Source organism: Pseudonaja textilis, chromosome Z (genome assembly GCF_049901715.1).
Source record: "Pseudonaja textilis isolate UNSWEBS1 chromosome Z, rPseTex1.2, whole genome shotgun sequence".
Taxonomy (NCBI): Eukaryota; Metazoa; Chordata; class Lepidosauria; order Squamata; family Elapidae; genus Pseudonaja; species Pseudonaja textilis.
In genome coordinates, this window is record NC_142008.1 from 80,933,795 (window position 1) to 80,948,786 (window position 14,992).

At 37.6% G+C, this 14,992-nt stretch overlaps 1 protein-coding gene across 3 annotated transcripts in view; it reads right to left on the reverse strand.

Annotated features, from left to right (window-relative positions):
• Positions 1 to 2,980: 2,980 nt before the first annotated feature.
• The window catches only part of VSTM2A (V-set and transmembrane domain containing 2A), a 36,799-nt gene continuing 24,787 nt past the window's right edge, over positions 2,981 to 14,992 (reverse strand). Inside the window, exon 5 of one of the 3 annotated variants that reach the window (XM_026719593.2) lies at positions 2,981 to 4,604. In XM_026719593.2, coding sequence (XP_026575378.1) covers positions 4,516 to 4,604 — 89 coding nt within the window. In that variant the 3' untranslated portion in view covers positions 2,981 to 4,515. The other 2 variants (XM_026719595.2, XM_087916058.1) reach the window with 2 other exon arrangements.

The window sequence follows — 14,992 nt, forward strand, 5'->3', positions numbered from 1 at the left end:
AATTGGACATACACAATTCCTGCAACTGTTTTTCGTAACTTTTAGCCTTCAACTTCCCTCCCACCAATTGTCTTCATTGAATTTCTCTGCACTCTTTCAAGACTTTCAACATATTTTTTATATTGGGGTGACTAAAATTGGATGCAGTATTCGAAGTATGGTCTTACCAAGACATTTTAAAGTAGTAGTATCACTTCTTGTGATCTTGATTCTGTTTCTTTGTTAATGCAGCCTAGGATTGTATTGGGCTTTGGCAGCTGCAGCACACTGCTGGCTCATATTTAAGTGATTGTCCATTAGGATTCCAAGAACCCTCTTGCAGTTATCTTTATCTGTAATATTTTGTACCTGTATCTCTGTAACAAAAATCCCAAGGTAACTTTTCTTACGTAATGACAATTACTTCCTACCTTCTATAGTCCTAAGCTGTTAAGTTTGTTCACTCATACAAATAATGCCACTTCTTTTGTACTGATTTTACCTGCTGCTTCTACTTAGAATCTCTGTGAAGAGAGCATTTTTCCATGGAGTATATGTATACTACAAGTTTACTGTTTCATTGAACATAGCCTGTAGCAACTGTGAATCTCTACACAATTACTCAGATGCTTACATTTGTAAATCACCTACCTTTGCCCAAAAAAGTTTGCAGATGAATTACTCATATTAGGATCAGTCTCTAGTAAAAGTAGGTGTTCTCTGCTTGGAAGTTCACACATTCACAAAAAGAAATTGCAGTCATCAATTTGAAATCCTTTTTATTACCTTAAAAAGTCCTTTGAAATTTCACCTGATTAAAAACATTGGTGTTTTTTTTTTTAAAAAAATATTTCTTCAGTGTTAGTTTTATTATTTGTGTGATTTATTAGACTGCTTCTAATCATTTACTCTTAACTATTGGAATCAACTACTTCAAATGATCAAATGTAACATTTGCATTATTGCTTTAATGCTTGGGTTTCTTTTAGTTATAGGCAAGGATATTAAATAAGAAAGAACTGTTCCCATGTGAGGATCTTTATTCTTAACAAATATTGTGTCAGTTCAGCCATCTTTGGTTTGGTATCTTACTGGCATCCTGCCATCAAAAGCTAGTGGGGCGGGGTGGGGGGGAAATCAAATGGGCAATAAACATGTATGGGGGTGTGATGGGAAATAGGGAGGATGACAGCTTGATGAAGACAGTGGCATGGAACCAGTTTGTGCCAGTCTTCAAGGCCACTCACCCTTACAATGGAACATGGATTGCCCCAAACATCTCACTGAGCCTCAAAACATCTATGCAGCTCTCCATTAGCTGAAGACGAACTGGTCAAAATGGGGAGGACTAAGTTGAAAAAAAAACTTTGTAACCTTTTGTGCGGAGATCTTGGTTCCAGCCTGACTATACTACAACCAGCAATCTTTAGGATAAAAACTTATCACTTCACCAAAATGGAGTCGAGGATCTTTCTTTCCTTAGGGGCCTGACTGGGACAGGTCCAACTTATTGATTGTCCAATGCCATTATTGTACCAAGTACCAATCCTTTCACCCTTAAAATAAAATGGAACTAATATTTTCCAAATATTTGGTGAAAGTCAGGTGAAAGGATATTAGTTCTTAATTATATTATTCTACAAAACTAAAGCAAAATAGTTTTGCACAATAATTGTGAGACCCACAACCTGGAATTCTTTTAAGACTTGGCACATCTATAAAATGCTCATTTGAGAATTCCCTGATTTCTTGCTGCATCCTACATTTTTTAATCAATATTTTTGTAAATTAATATTGCTGCATCAATATTTTTTTTGTAAATCCAGTGTTTATTTTTGTTGAACTCTATAGTTCAATACTCAGGACCATATAGAAAAATATGAAATACTGAGATATTAAATAGATTAATTTCATTACCTTGAATAAAAAGTATTGTTCCATTTAAAACAATGAGCTATATTTTGGATAGGATTCCCTCCATATACAGTCCCATATTGCAAGCTAACCTTTGAAAAATCCTTTACTGAAGATGTCTTCTAAAAGAAAGAAATTAGAGGTGGAGGAGAGCACCTAATCTGAGTGAGCATCATAGTTTATAATATTGTGCAGCTGTGTATTACAAAATTAATATCTACCCTTATAGAGTGAAAAAGAGATGTTTTTTTTTTTAAAAAAAATCCCTATTGTCCTGGAAAGCTGTTATTGTCTGGCACTCTTATATGTGCTCTCTGAAGTATAGGAAATGACAATGTTAAGATCGAATGTTAAGATTCTTCTAAACCCTCCAGGCTCAGGACAGGCCCAATTCTCTTTAAGTTTATAGAACTGCGTGTCAAATGGGAGAAATTAGATGAAGGAGTCAACTGGCAGCAAGAAGTATAAAAAGGATAGTCATTATTCATGAGCCTCAAGTTTTGTTCCCAAGTTTATCCCACATTTCAGTGACTAGTTGAATTGAGTTCTTGATTGATAACTTTGCTGCCAGATACTTGCATTATGGATTTCTTAATTTATTCTATATATACATTATGGGTATATGATTTTCTATTATTACTCATATCTAATGCTTTGCTTTTATCTGATTCTTACCTTTTTAAATAAAAGAATGAGAAAATCAGGAAATCAAGAAACTTTTCTTAAGTCCTAATTTTGGAACATTAAGGCTTCTTGATCTCTGGCCATCTTTCATGTGCTTCATTGTGGTGACAAAAAATGAAATTACTATTGGCAAATCCACTTTTCTTTTAAAAGGTTGCAAGGTTACATCTAGTTCTGCATGGAGAAAAAAAGGAATTGCTACCAAATAATCCCCAGCACTACAACTAAACTACCATGCCAAATATTTTTGGTGTAAGGTGAAAATTAAATCTATATATGTGGATGGGATCAGAGATTCAGGTTAAAAAAAAGGCTAGTCAGTACAGTAGAGAAAGTTTCATTCATTTATGGCAAGAGAAGAACAGCTCATTATGAATCATTATTTTCCATTGAGGCTTATTGATTGATATTATATCCTTTTAATAGAAGTAAGGGTTCATTTAATATACAGTCATTAACACATTCTGTTGGCATTTATTTACCTAAGAAGTATAAAGACTTGGATTTTTTTTAAAAAATTGATTTCACAATGAAATGTCATTTTCATATAAGCTGTTTCATTATCACATCAAATACGGCACACGAGTCAATTAGAATATAATAATTCTGTGTAGCCTCATAAATGAGACTACTTCCTATATTATGAGTAAATTGTCAGTATACCAAGGTTTTCTTTTTATTAATAACAAAATTAAAAGAAAATCCAACCAGAGAGCAAGGTGCATTTTTCCTGTCTCTCTTCTTTTTCTCCTTCCTTTTTTTTTCTTTGCAGAGTATTTGTAATTGATAAAAGATATTCCAGAAATAATTCCACTGTGTCTGTGTAACTCAAATATTTCCTATTGGAGACCGTAACAAATTTAATGTGCATTTTTACAGAGTTAGCAAAGGGGTGCATTGCCATCAGCAAAGATTCAGGGCATTGGAAAGTGATTGCACAAAATACAGAATGCCACATAACACTGAATTATAACTTACAATGAATGCTTTTGTGAGAGAAAAAATATGTCAATTTGGTGGTACCACACTGAGATAATATTTAAAACAGGCTTGTAAAATGTTCTAAGGAACATCCATTTGAGGTTGTATCATGCATGAAAGCAGTTTACAGAATGTAAGTTAAAGTTTGCAGATACAGAAGTTGCAAAATTAAAGAAAACCCACCAAAATAGAGAACACACACATATATGTATTTATAGAAAGCTTTAAGTACCCCATAGGGGTTGGCCAGGCTAATAATTGCCACCATTAAACAGGAAAGAAAGCAATAGTCATGAGACGAAGTAATCAACTAAGAAAGCTCAACAAAGTCTCCAATACTTTCTTGCACAAGTTCCATCATTATAGATTTCTTGTACTTATTAACTGCATTGGATTTAGGACAAGATTTGCCATCCAGGAAAGAAGTTCTTCCAAACGACAATGATGCTTCCCTCCACTGAGTAGAGTTGGAAAGCTAGAGAGGCTACGTATTGAGATGTAGTAGGAGGGAAGTTGAGTTCATTATCTTTCTGCTTAGAGTTATCGCTTTCTGGGATAAGAATCACATTCAGTTTGATATCAAAAAAATGAATAAATAAATAAAAAATAAAATATAAATAGTAGCTGAAGAATCAAGTGAATTCAGCACTGTCATTTCTTTGAGTCAAGAAAAGAAAAGGTACAGAAAAATGTACATTGTCATATTGAACAATATTTTTTACAGTGTACCAATTACCCTTAAAAAGGATAAATAAAAAAGAAAAAGGAAAAATGAAAAAGAAAAAGAAAAAGAAAAGAAAAAGAAAAAAGGGAAAAAAAGAGAAAAAAGGAAAAGGAAAAAAAACTAGATTCAAAAGAAGGGAAGAAACTTGGCATTATTCTCTCTTTTTAAAAAGGTTTAATATTTTATTTGTTTTGTATGCATTTCTTGAAGAAGGTGCTCCATTATGTAGCGAATTAGAGTACATTGGGTGCAGGGTGGTGGTTAGAAGTTAGGGTCAGTTTTGCTGTCCGCTCCGTAGATTTTACAGGCGATTTGCTCTTTGCTTTAAGAAGAGAAAGTGATATTGGAAAAAGTCAGCACTTTTTAGATCAAAGCAAAGCACCCATCACAAAGCCACAAACAAGAAGCAGGACAGAAAGTCCATGGCTTGTAGCTATCCTCGCACCTGCGGAAGAAGTTATAAGATATTCGCTCATCTTGCAGATTTCCAATACTCCTTTATAAGGCTGTTTAAACATATACATTCATATATTTAATTAGCTCGCCAGCTTGGCTCTTGCGCCTATGATTTTCTTGGCATGCACTGCAAATAACAACACATACAAAGGATTTCAGTTCCACAGAGGTGCTTTGCTTTGTAATTTTTGCTTTGTATGTTTTCCCATAACAATATAATTTATCATATGGAAAAAGAACATTATGAACATATTCTCAAATTGTTCTTTATCCCCAAATCCCAATAATAGCTTTGCAAAATGAACTTTATGCCTCAAAGCAAGCTATGAATAGAAGATAATTCAAACCCTCATGGGTCAACATATATGGGCAGCAGGCTGTCTTTAGTTTGGTGGGAGATCAGTTCTGCAATCCAAAATTAAAATGTCTTTTTTAAAAAAAAGAATAGTGTATTGAGATTTTTAAGACTATGTTTAAAGGTGTCTCTGTTCATAAATTTTCATAAGCATATTGCAGGTTAGGCAAAACCTTTTTTTTAATAGAGGGGTTACTAGTTAAGCTTTGAAATCCTGAAGAAAACTGTCCATGACTTGACATAATTTTTAAAAAAATCTGCATAAGATCAGGTAAAGATATTTCGAGAGTATAATATTGGGCAAAATGGTCTAACACATTAGCTATAAATCAGAGATGGAGAAATTCTTTGCAGAACATAGGGATTCAGTGAACTTTCTGAGCTTACTACAGCCTTAGACTACACAAATAGGCCTGTGTAATGTTGCACATATTGTGTATATGAAGTTATGGCAGATTGGTGAGATATGATCAACTACAGATTAAACAAACATGTCATCAGATGTAATAAAAACAATGAGAATACATTCCTAACTCAAAAAGAACCAGGATCCTTCTCTTTCTGAAAGAATGTCTGAGACCTGGTTGTTGAAAAGTATTCCCAAGCTCTAAGGGTTGATCTGTACTATTCAGTCATGCACATTTGCAGAAGATTTTTGTGTGCTTTGAATAGAAGATATTCTGAAAGATACAGATATTATATAGAATAATATACCGGAAGTGTATGAAGTGAAATGTTTTGCTTTGCTAAGAAATGGTGGTGATGATGTACAATCTATATTCTATATATCTTCATAGAAATTAATTACATGAACAAAATAGATGGAGACAAAATAAAATAACATGTCCTTTATCTTATTCTTAATACTGTGCATACTCCCAGCACTGTAGGTCCTCTCCATACTCCAAAATACAATCTGCCAAGAGTGCTCACCCAATTTCAGCTGATCGGAAAATATGAAGATGTTTCAAGTACTCAGAAGCACTACAAGATCTGTAAAATCAAGTGCAAAGAATGCACAGAACATAGAATCATAGGCTGAAAGGAACCTTAAAGATCTTCTAGTCCAAAGCAGGGGTGGGATTCTACTGGTTCTGTCCACTTCTGTAGAACCAATTGCTCTGAAAAGCAGCAAACAGAAAGCATACATAGAACCGGTTCTACGTCTGCTGCTGTTTTGGCCCACATGCCCGGCCGGGCTCTTACCTGACCTTTATTTCCTGCATTTTCAACCGCAGATGCTTTGAGCGACACAGCTGTGGTTGAAAAAGCAGGAAAAAAGTGCTTTTTCAACCACTGCGCACTTGCACGCAGTGCTGCTCAACTGTCCAGGCAGCTCAGCAGGTTGTAAATTGCACTCACGCAACTTGTGCGCATACACATGCGACACAGACTAACAGAACCGGTAGTTATACCGGCCGGATCCCATCCCTGGTCCAAAGCCCTGCTCAAGGCAGGAGAACCTTACATCATGCCAGTTAAATGATTGTCTAGTCTATTTTTGAAAACCACCAGTGAAGGAGGAGCTACAACTCTGGGATTATTCCACTGATTAAATGTTCTCACTGTCAGAAAGTTTTTCTTTGCTTCAAGGTAGTGCCGCCGATGGCAGCCTTAGATAAATGCTCTCTTGTAATTTTGAAGTTTTCCATTATTTTCTGTGATTCTCTGAGAATTTCATACTCAAAAATTGAACTCTTGAATATCAAACAATAGACTTTAAATAACAAGCATCTATGTGGGACTATTCTCCCTTCTTTTCAAATGCTGAGAAAATTCTGACTGAGGGAACAGCAATTATTTCTTTCGGCCCAGTAGAAACAAAGAAGCAGAAGAACAAAAGAAAGAGGAAGAGAGGCAAGAGAGGAGGCATATTACAAAGGCTTAGGAACATGGGGTTACCAAATCTCCCCCCCCCCTTCTGCATTTAACTAATCTTTGCTAAAATAGAGGAACTGCTACTTTTAAATAGGAATGTATTGGTAGGAAGCTACCAAGATACATACAACATGTCAACTGTCTTACTAGAGGCAAAAATATTTTAGAACACTGCTACACAACATTAAAAGATGCTTAGCGGTCTTTAAAATGAGCAACTCTGATCACTGTATGATTCACCATGTACCTATTTATAAAAAAAAGCTTATCATCACAAAATCAACAATAAAATCAGTGAAGTCTTGGACTGAGGAGGCAAAGTTAAAGCTAGATGCTTGTCTTGATTGCACAAATTAAAATGTTTTAGAAGCTACCTCTACAGAAGTGGATGAACTCACAGATACTGTGACATCATGTTAGTTTTTGTGAAGATCTATGTGTGCCAACCAGAAACCTATGAATACATAATAACAATAAACCTTGGTTCACAGCTAAACTCAAACAGCTATATCATGCTAAAGAGGAAACCTACAGCAAAAGAGATAGAATGTACAATCAGGTCAGGAATGTATTAGCATCAAAAAGAAGTTACTCTGAAAAGCTGAGGATTTAGCTATCCACAAATAAACCAGAAAATGTATGGAAAACCCTTAAAAATATCACTGGCTACAGCAAATCTCCTCATGCTGAAGGGAATCGACAACTGGCAGATGACCTGAATGTGTTTTACTGTAGGTTTGAGAGGAAACCTCTGTCAACTATCATCACCATCTCCATCTCAGATACAGCAACAACAGCCAAGTTTCCTACAACTGATTCCATCCTTCTGGGCCCTCCACCATTGGTGATCACATAAAAAGGTGTACGAGGTCTATTTCACAGACAAAAGCTTGGAAAAGCACTAGGCCCAGATAAGATTAACTCCTTGCTTGAGAGTTTGTGCTGATCAATTGGCCTCATCTTTATCTGCATCTTTAATAAATCAGTAGAGATGTGATATTCCTTCTTGCTTCAAATGCTCTGCTATCATCCCAGTGCCTAAGAAACTTTCCATTATGGAGCCGAATGACTACAGATCAGTTGCTCTGACATCTGTAATTATGAAAAAAATCTATACTGGCCCACCTGAAAACCATCACAGATCTACTGTTGGAACCCTTGCAATTTGCCAATTGATCAAACAGATCGGCAAATAATGCTATCATTATAGCACTGCACTACATTTTACAACAACCTATGCAAGAGTCCTTTTTGTAGACTTCAGCTTAGCATTCAATATCATCATTCCAGATATTCTTGTCACTACACTCACTCAGTTAACTGTGCCTGACCAGGGGTGGGTTTCTACCGGTTCTGTCCACCTCTGTAGAACCAGTAGCTCTGAAGAGCAGCAGACTCAGAACCAGTTCTATGTCTACTGATGTTTATGCCCACCCAACCACCCAGGTTCTTACCTGATCTTTATTTCCTGATTTTTCAACTTCAGCTGCCGAACGAGGCACAGCTGCAGTTAAAAAAACAAGAAAAGAGGGCTGCTGCTTTTTGGCATGCAGCGTGCCAATGACGATTAATAAGCGCGCAGCTCACAGCGGGCAGGGAAGCTCATAAATCCCGAACTGATAATTGCCCTGTCGTATCCCACCCCTGTGCCTGACCATACTTGTAAGTAAGAAGCAACAAGTGAAGCTAGGCAAAATCACATCAGATACCTGTACAATTAGCACAGATGTCCCAGGGCTATGTGCTTTCTCCATTACTCTTTTCTTTATATACCAAGGATTGTATCTCAAAGGATTCCTCTGTTAAAGTACTGAAGTTTGCAGATGATAAAAACAATGATTGCTCTACATTCAAGATGACAATAAATCTGCGTATAGATGGGAAGTTGAACAACTGGCCCTATAGTGTAGCCAGAACTATCTTGAACTGGACACACTCAAAAGTATAGATATGATAGTAGATTTTAGAAGAAGCCTTCATATTCTACCACCTCTTACAGTACTAGGCAACCCAATATCAACAGTAGATCTTGCAAGTCTGCATAAGAAAATAATTGCCATCAGCCTGACTTCCATTGAGGACTTATATACTGCATGAGCCAGAAAGGGGGCTGTGAAATATAGACCCCTCACATCCTGGACATAAACTGTTTCAACTTCTTCCCTCAAGATGATGCTATAGGGCATTGCATGCCAAAACCACAGACAAAAACATAGTTTCCTCCCTATGCTAGTAAACAACTAATTAAACAACACTGTCATATGCTCTGGGATGTCAAATAAGGGGCTGTATTACTATTACTGTTATCCTTCTCATCCTTCCTATTATCTATTTCTTTAGCTTATTATTATAATTTTGTTGTTTGTATTTCACTTTTATGTTGTTTTTATTAGTATCCTATTATGTTTTATTGCTTGATTACCGTATTTAGTATGCTGTGACTATCACTGAGTGTTCTATCTTATGATTTATGATTGTTTTATGATTATGATTTATCGCTTGTCTCTTGCACGTAGTCTGAAAGCTTATGCATCAGAGACAAATTCCTTGTGTGTCCAATCACACTTGGCCAATAAAGAATTCTGTTCTGTGCCATGCCATATCATGCCATGCAATGCCATTCTTTACTTCTAGATTGGATTTTTCTTCACAAAGCTTCCATTACTTCTTGTGTTTCTCTCTGGTGATTTGGAGAATAAATCAATACCCTCTTTGGTATAAAAGCACCACAGGTACAGGAAGACAGTTATCATATTCCCTTCCTCTTTGATAGGCTAAACGTACCTACCATATTTTTCGAACTATAAGATGCTCTGAAGTATAAGATGCACCTAGCTTTTTGGGAGGAAAAAAAGAAAAAAAGATTGCCTTTGCCTCTGCCTCCCAGCAATTTGCCTCCTTGCAACAAACAGCAAAAAGCCTGGTCAGCTTCAACACAGCCTGATTTAGCATGAGCAGCTGATTGTCAGTTGGATCTGCCTCCCGGAGTACTGATGATCAGCTGTTCCAGTCTACAGTAATCACCACCATCTATCACTGCCTCCACACACCCCACTTTGGGCCTCCGCGCACTTCATTTTGGCCTTTGCGGATCCCATGGGGCACGCGGAGACCAAAAACAGGGCATGCAGAGTCTGAAAACAGGGCATGCGGAGGCCAAAAATGGGGCTGTGGAGGCGGCGATGGCAATCCAGGAAGATCTAACCAACAATCAGTTTCTCATGCAAAATCAGGCTGTGCTGAAGCTGATCAGGCTGTTTTTTGCTGCAAGGAGTCAAATTGCTGGGAGGCAGAGGTTGAAGGGTAGGGCTGACAGGTGGGTGGGGCTTCGGCAACATTTGCTGTTTAAGACGCACAGACATTACCACCCACATTTTTGGGGAGGGAAGTGCATCTTATACACTTCATTATACACTCGTTCATGATATGATTTAGTTTCCAGACCCTTTATCTTTGTTGGTGTTCTTCTATGTACAGGGTCTCTGCATAATTTTTGTATCATAGTGACCAGAACGGGACACAGTATTCCAAGTGTCACTAATGCAGTATAAAGTGATACTATCACTTCTCGTGATCTTAATGCTATCCCTCTGTTGATATAGCCCAGGACTTTATTGGCTTTTTAGCAGTAGCAGCCCACTAATGGCACATATTTAAGTGATGGTCTACTAGGACACTTAGATCTCTCTCTCAGTTACTGTTTTTTAAACCAAGTACCACTCTGTGCACTTATCTCATTCCTCTCCCCCCCCCTCTAGTGATCTCAGAAAAAGATGTGCAAGGTCTATTTCATAGATAAAAAATTGAAAAAGCTCCAAGCCCAGATGGAATGACTTCCTCTTGCTTGAAAGCCTTTGCTGAACAACTGGGCTTCCATTTTTATACCCCTGTTCCTAAGAAAACCCCAACAAGTTGCTCGGACATCTGTAATCATGAAGACATTTAAGAGCTTAGTTCTGGCCCATCTGAAAGTCATCATAGACCTACAGTTGCAAATCCATGGAGTTGCAAGATTCCTTGCAGTTTGCCTATTGAACAAGTAGATAGCAGTTGATGCTGTCAATATGACATTGCACTACTTCCTGAAACTTCTCAAATCCTCAGGGACCTATGCATGGGTACTTTTGTGGAGTTCAGTTCAACATTCAATATCATTTCAGAAATTATTCATTCTACACTGATTCATCTCACTGTGCTTGTTCATACTTCTAGCTGGATAATCAGCTTTTTGACAGATAGGAAGCAGCAGGTGAAGCTAGAGAAAATTACATCAATACCCGGGCAATTAGCACAGGTGCCTTTCAGGGCTATTATGCTCTCTCCATTGCTCTTCTCTCTTTGTACCAATAACTGCACCTCAAGGGAATCTTCTGTCAATACTCTGATGTCCACATGGTCACAATGACACAATGGTCATTGCCCTAATTTTTGACTGTGATGAATCTACATATAGATGAGAGATTGAACAACTGGCCCTGTGATGCAGCTGTAATAATCTTGAGCTGAATATGCTTAAAACTATAGACATAACAGCTTTTAGGAGGAGCCCTTATGTTCTACCACCTCTTACTATATTCAGTAGCAGGGTATCAGCAGTAGAGTCCTTCACATTTTGAGTTTTATAATTTCCCATGACTTGAAGTGGATGCTTAAGATCAGAATCTTCATTAAAAGGCAAAACAAAAAAGTTCTTCCTGCTTCAATTTACAAAGTTCAAACTGCCCCAGGAGCCAGTGATACAGTTTTATAGAGGAATTATTGAGTCCATTATTTGTACTTCTGTAACTGTCTTGTTTAATATAGTAACCAAATAGGACACGTATAGATTCCAATGGATAGTCAAAACTGCAGAAAGAATAGTTGCAGCCTTTTTTCCTCAGAAAACCTGTATATAGCTCAGGTCAGAAAGAGGGCTAAGAATACATCTGCAGACTCCTTACATCCTGGAACAAACCATTTCACTTATTCCCTTGGGATGGCACTATAGGATATTGCATGCCAAGACAATTAGACATAGGGACAGATTTTTCCCTTTTTCCCTCCCTCTGCTGAACACTGAATTCTTGCAGTTCTGTCTAATGTGTATGTAAATTAATCCCTAAAGTGTGGCTATAGTATTATTTATTCCTTTTATTATCTTACTTCCTCCCTTTATTGGCATGATTACTATGATTTGTCACACTTTTCCCCTGCCACCTGTCACCTATTGTTTCCTTGACTTGCTCACGCAGAATAGTGTAAGTACTTAGTATAATTCCATATCCTTCTGCACTTTTAGGTCCCTTTTTTTATAATTAGCTATAAAAATCCCAACTGTTCAACGCTTTTGGATGACATATACAGTATATTCCACACTAAATGTTCCTGGTCTTGAACATTTGAAATAGACATGTAAGAGCAAGAAGACTATATTTGCCCTAAGAGATCCCTGTAACCAGTGTCATATTAATCCATGTAAGAATTACTTGTTTTAGAAAGGAACTGTATAGTATAGCTGTACTAGCAATCCAAAAAGTGATCTTTGCATTAATTCTGTGTCTGAGAGATCAAGAATGTATCATTTTATGAGAAGCAGAGATGATTAAAATATAGGTTTTATGTAATCTTCATATTAGTTGCAGCAATGTGAGTTTCTTTTAATAGCTTAATTATATCCACTCTTCTCCCACATTCCTGACTGCTTTCTTTTCTAATTGCAGGATGAGAATGCCCTTATCAGCATGAGAATTTATAGACTCTGATTAGTTGCCAATCATACTTAGCATTTATATTGTCTCATGGCTTAAGCACTCTTTTCTCCCCCACTTGATAGATTTCTCCAGTGCTATTTTCGGGGAAATCTTCAGCTTCACTTTTCCCATGCTGCTTCTGAAAATAATTCACATTTACAAGATTCTGCTCTACTTAAAATTTCCTTGAACTTTTTTTCTTTTTTAAAAAAACTTTGCTTCTATCACAAGCACCACCATTATGTATTTAACGTAGTAGAAACTTGCATTAATATAGTTGTAATAAAACCTAAGTTTGATTAAAAAATGACTTTAACTGGTATTTTTTAGCAATTGACAGCTATTCTCTAGCCGTTTCCATGGTGAACTTGATTTTGGGGTGTGTGCTGTTCAGGTGTGTTAGGAAATTGTTTAGGTTTTCTTTTCCATGGGGCCAAATCACAAATGTGTCATCGATGTATCTTAACCATAGTTTGGGTTTGTGGGTCGCATTAGCCAGGGCTCTGGATTTGAATTCTTCCTTGAACAGGTTTGCAATGACAGGTGACAGTGGTGATCCCATAGGGGCTCCTTCAATTTGTTTGTATCTTTGTCCTTTGTATATGAAATATGTGTTGGTTAAACAGTGATCTGTTAGTTCCATGAGGTGTTTAGCTAGTTGGTATTTATTTTTGATGATTTCAAGGGTCTCTTTTATCGGGACTTGAGTGAATAGTGAAACCATGTTGAAACTTACAAGCAGATCTTCTTGCTCCACATGTAGATCTTTGATCATTTCCAAGAAGTGGTATGAGTTTTGTACATGTGAAACTGCTGTTTCAGCATGGGGCTGTAGCTGTTTTGCTAAGTGTTTAGCTAGGTCTTGTAGTGGTGCTCCTCTGGAGCTGACTATGGGTCTGAGAGGTATGCCTTCTTTGTGTATTTTTGGGAGGCCCTATAGTTTGGGGCATCTGAAAGATTTTTCTCTTGGGATGATCAAAATCTTCCCAAAATCGGAAACGGAAACAAACAAACAACTACCATTCCTAGATGTACTAATCTACAAAAAAACAGATGGCACACTAGGACACACCTTATACCAGAAGAAAACACACACTAACTGCTACCTCAATGCCCAATCCTACCACCACCCAGCACAGATAAACTCCGTGGCTAAAACACTAATTACTAGAACCAAACGCCTGGCAGACAAGACACACATTAAGACTGAACTATGCACCCTGACTAAAGTACTGACAGCCAACGGCTTCCACAAAAGCAAAATCACCGGCTTGATCCACAAAAACACACTGAGACATAATAGAGACCCAGAAGATGAACAGACCTATGGAACAGCTGTCCTGCCCTACATAAGAGGTACTACAGACAAAATTAGTAAGATACTACACAGACATCACATCAAGACTGCCTTCAAAACAGACAGAAAAATAGCAGCCATCCTTAGAAACCCCAAAGATGAAATTGACCTGGAAAACCAAGGCATATACGAAGTCCCCTGTGCATCATGCCCGGCCACATACATTGGACAGACCAATAGAAGAATAAGTACCCACCTGGATGAACACAAAAATGCAGTCAAAAAGCTGGAACACTTCCTCACTAGTCCAACACATGGAAGCCACAGGTCATAGCATCAACTTCAATGGCACCAAAACCCTAGCCACTATAGAAAACTCCAGCCACAGAATCATCAAAGAAGCCATAGAGATTGAAAAAAGACCAGAAAGCATGAATAGAAGAGATGATTCCACCAGACTGTCAATCATTTGGAAGCCTGCACTCACAAACAAAAAAAATCTCCACACCACAAGCCAGGCAAACACCTGGGCACAAACAGATCCCCACTGATACCTCCAGCTCAAACACACCCCAACCAGGCACCCAGATGAAACCTAGCTTCCTAACTAATGATAGTTGTCCATTTACCCGGAGCCAAGCTGCACTAAAGGCCTCCAATAAAGTAACACAATGTTGCCAGCCAATCAAGATACAAAAAGAGCCAAAAAACAGACAGGAGATATTAGAAACACCAATCAAGCAGAACACAGCAAACTCCAAGACCAATAAACACAGACCAAGACTCCCAACCAATCAGGATGAAGAAAAAACCATTCTGGCACAGCAATAGGCTGCCCCAAATTTAAATCTGACACCACTGTAAAAGTCTGACTCACAGATGAACACTATACAGAAGCCTGATGATGGCAGATGAGATTCTGCCGAAACGTTGCTACAACTTTAAAAGCACAACTACAATGACGTGGGAAAATACCCGAACAAAGCTGAATGCCA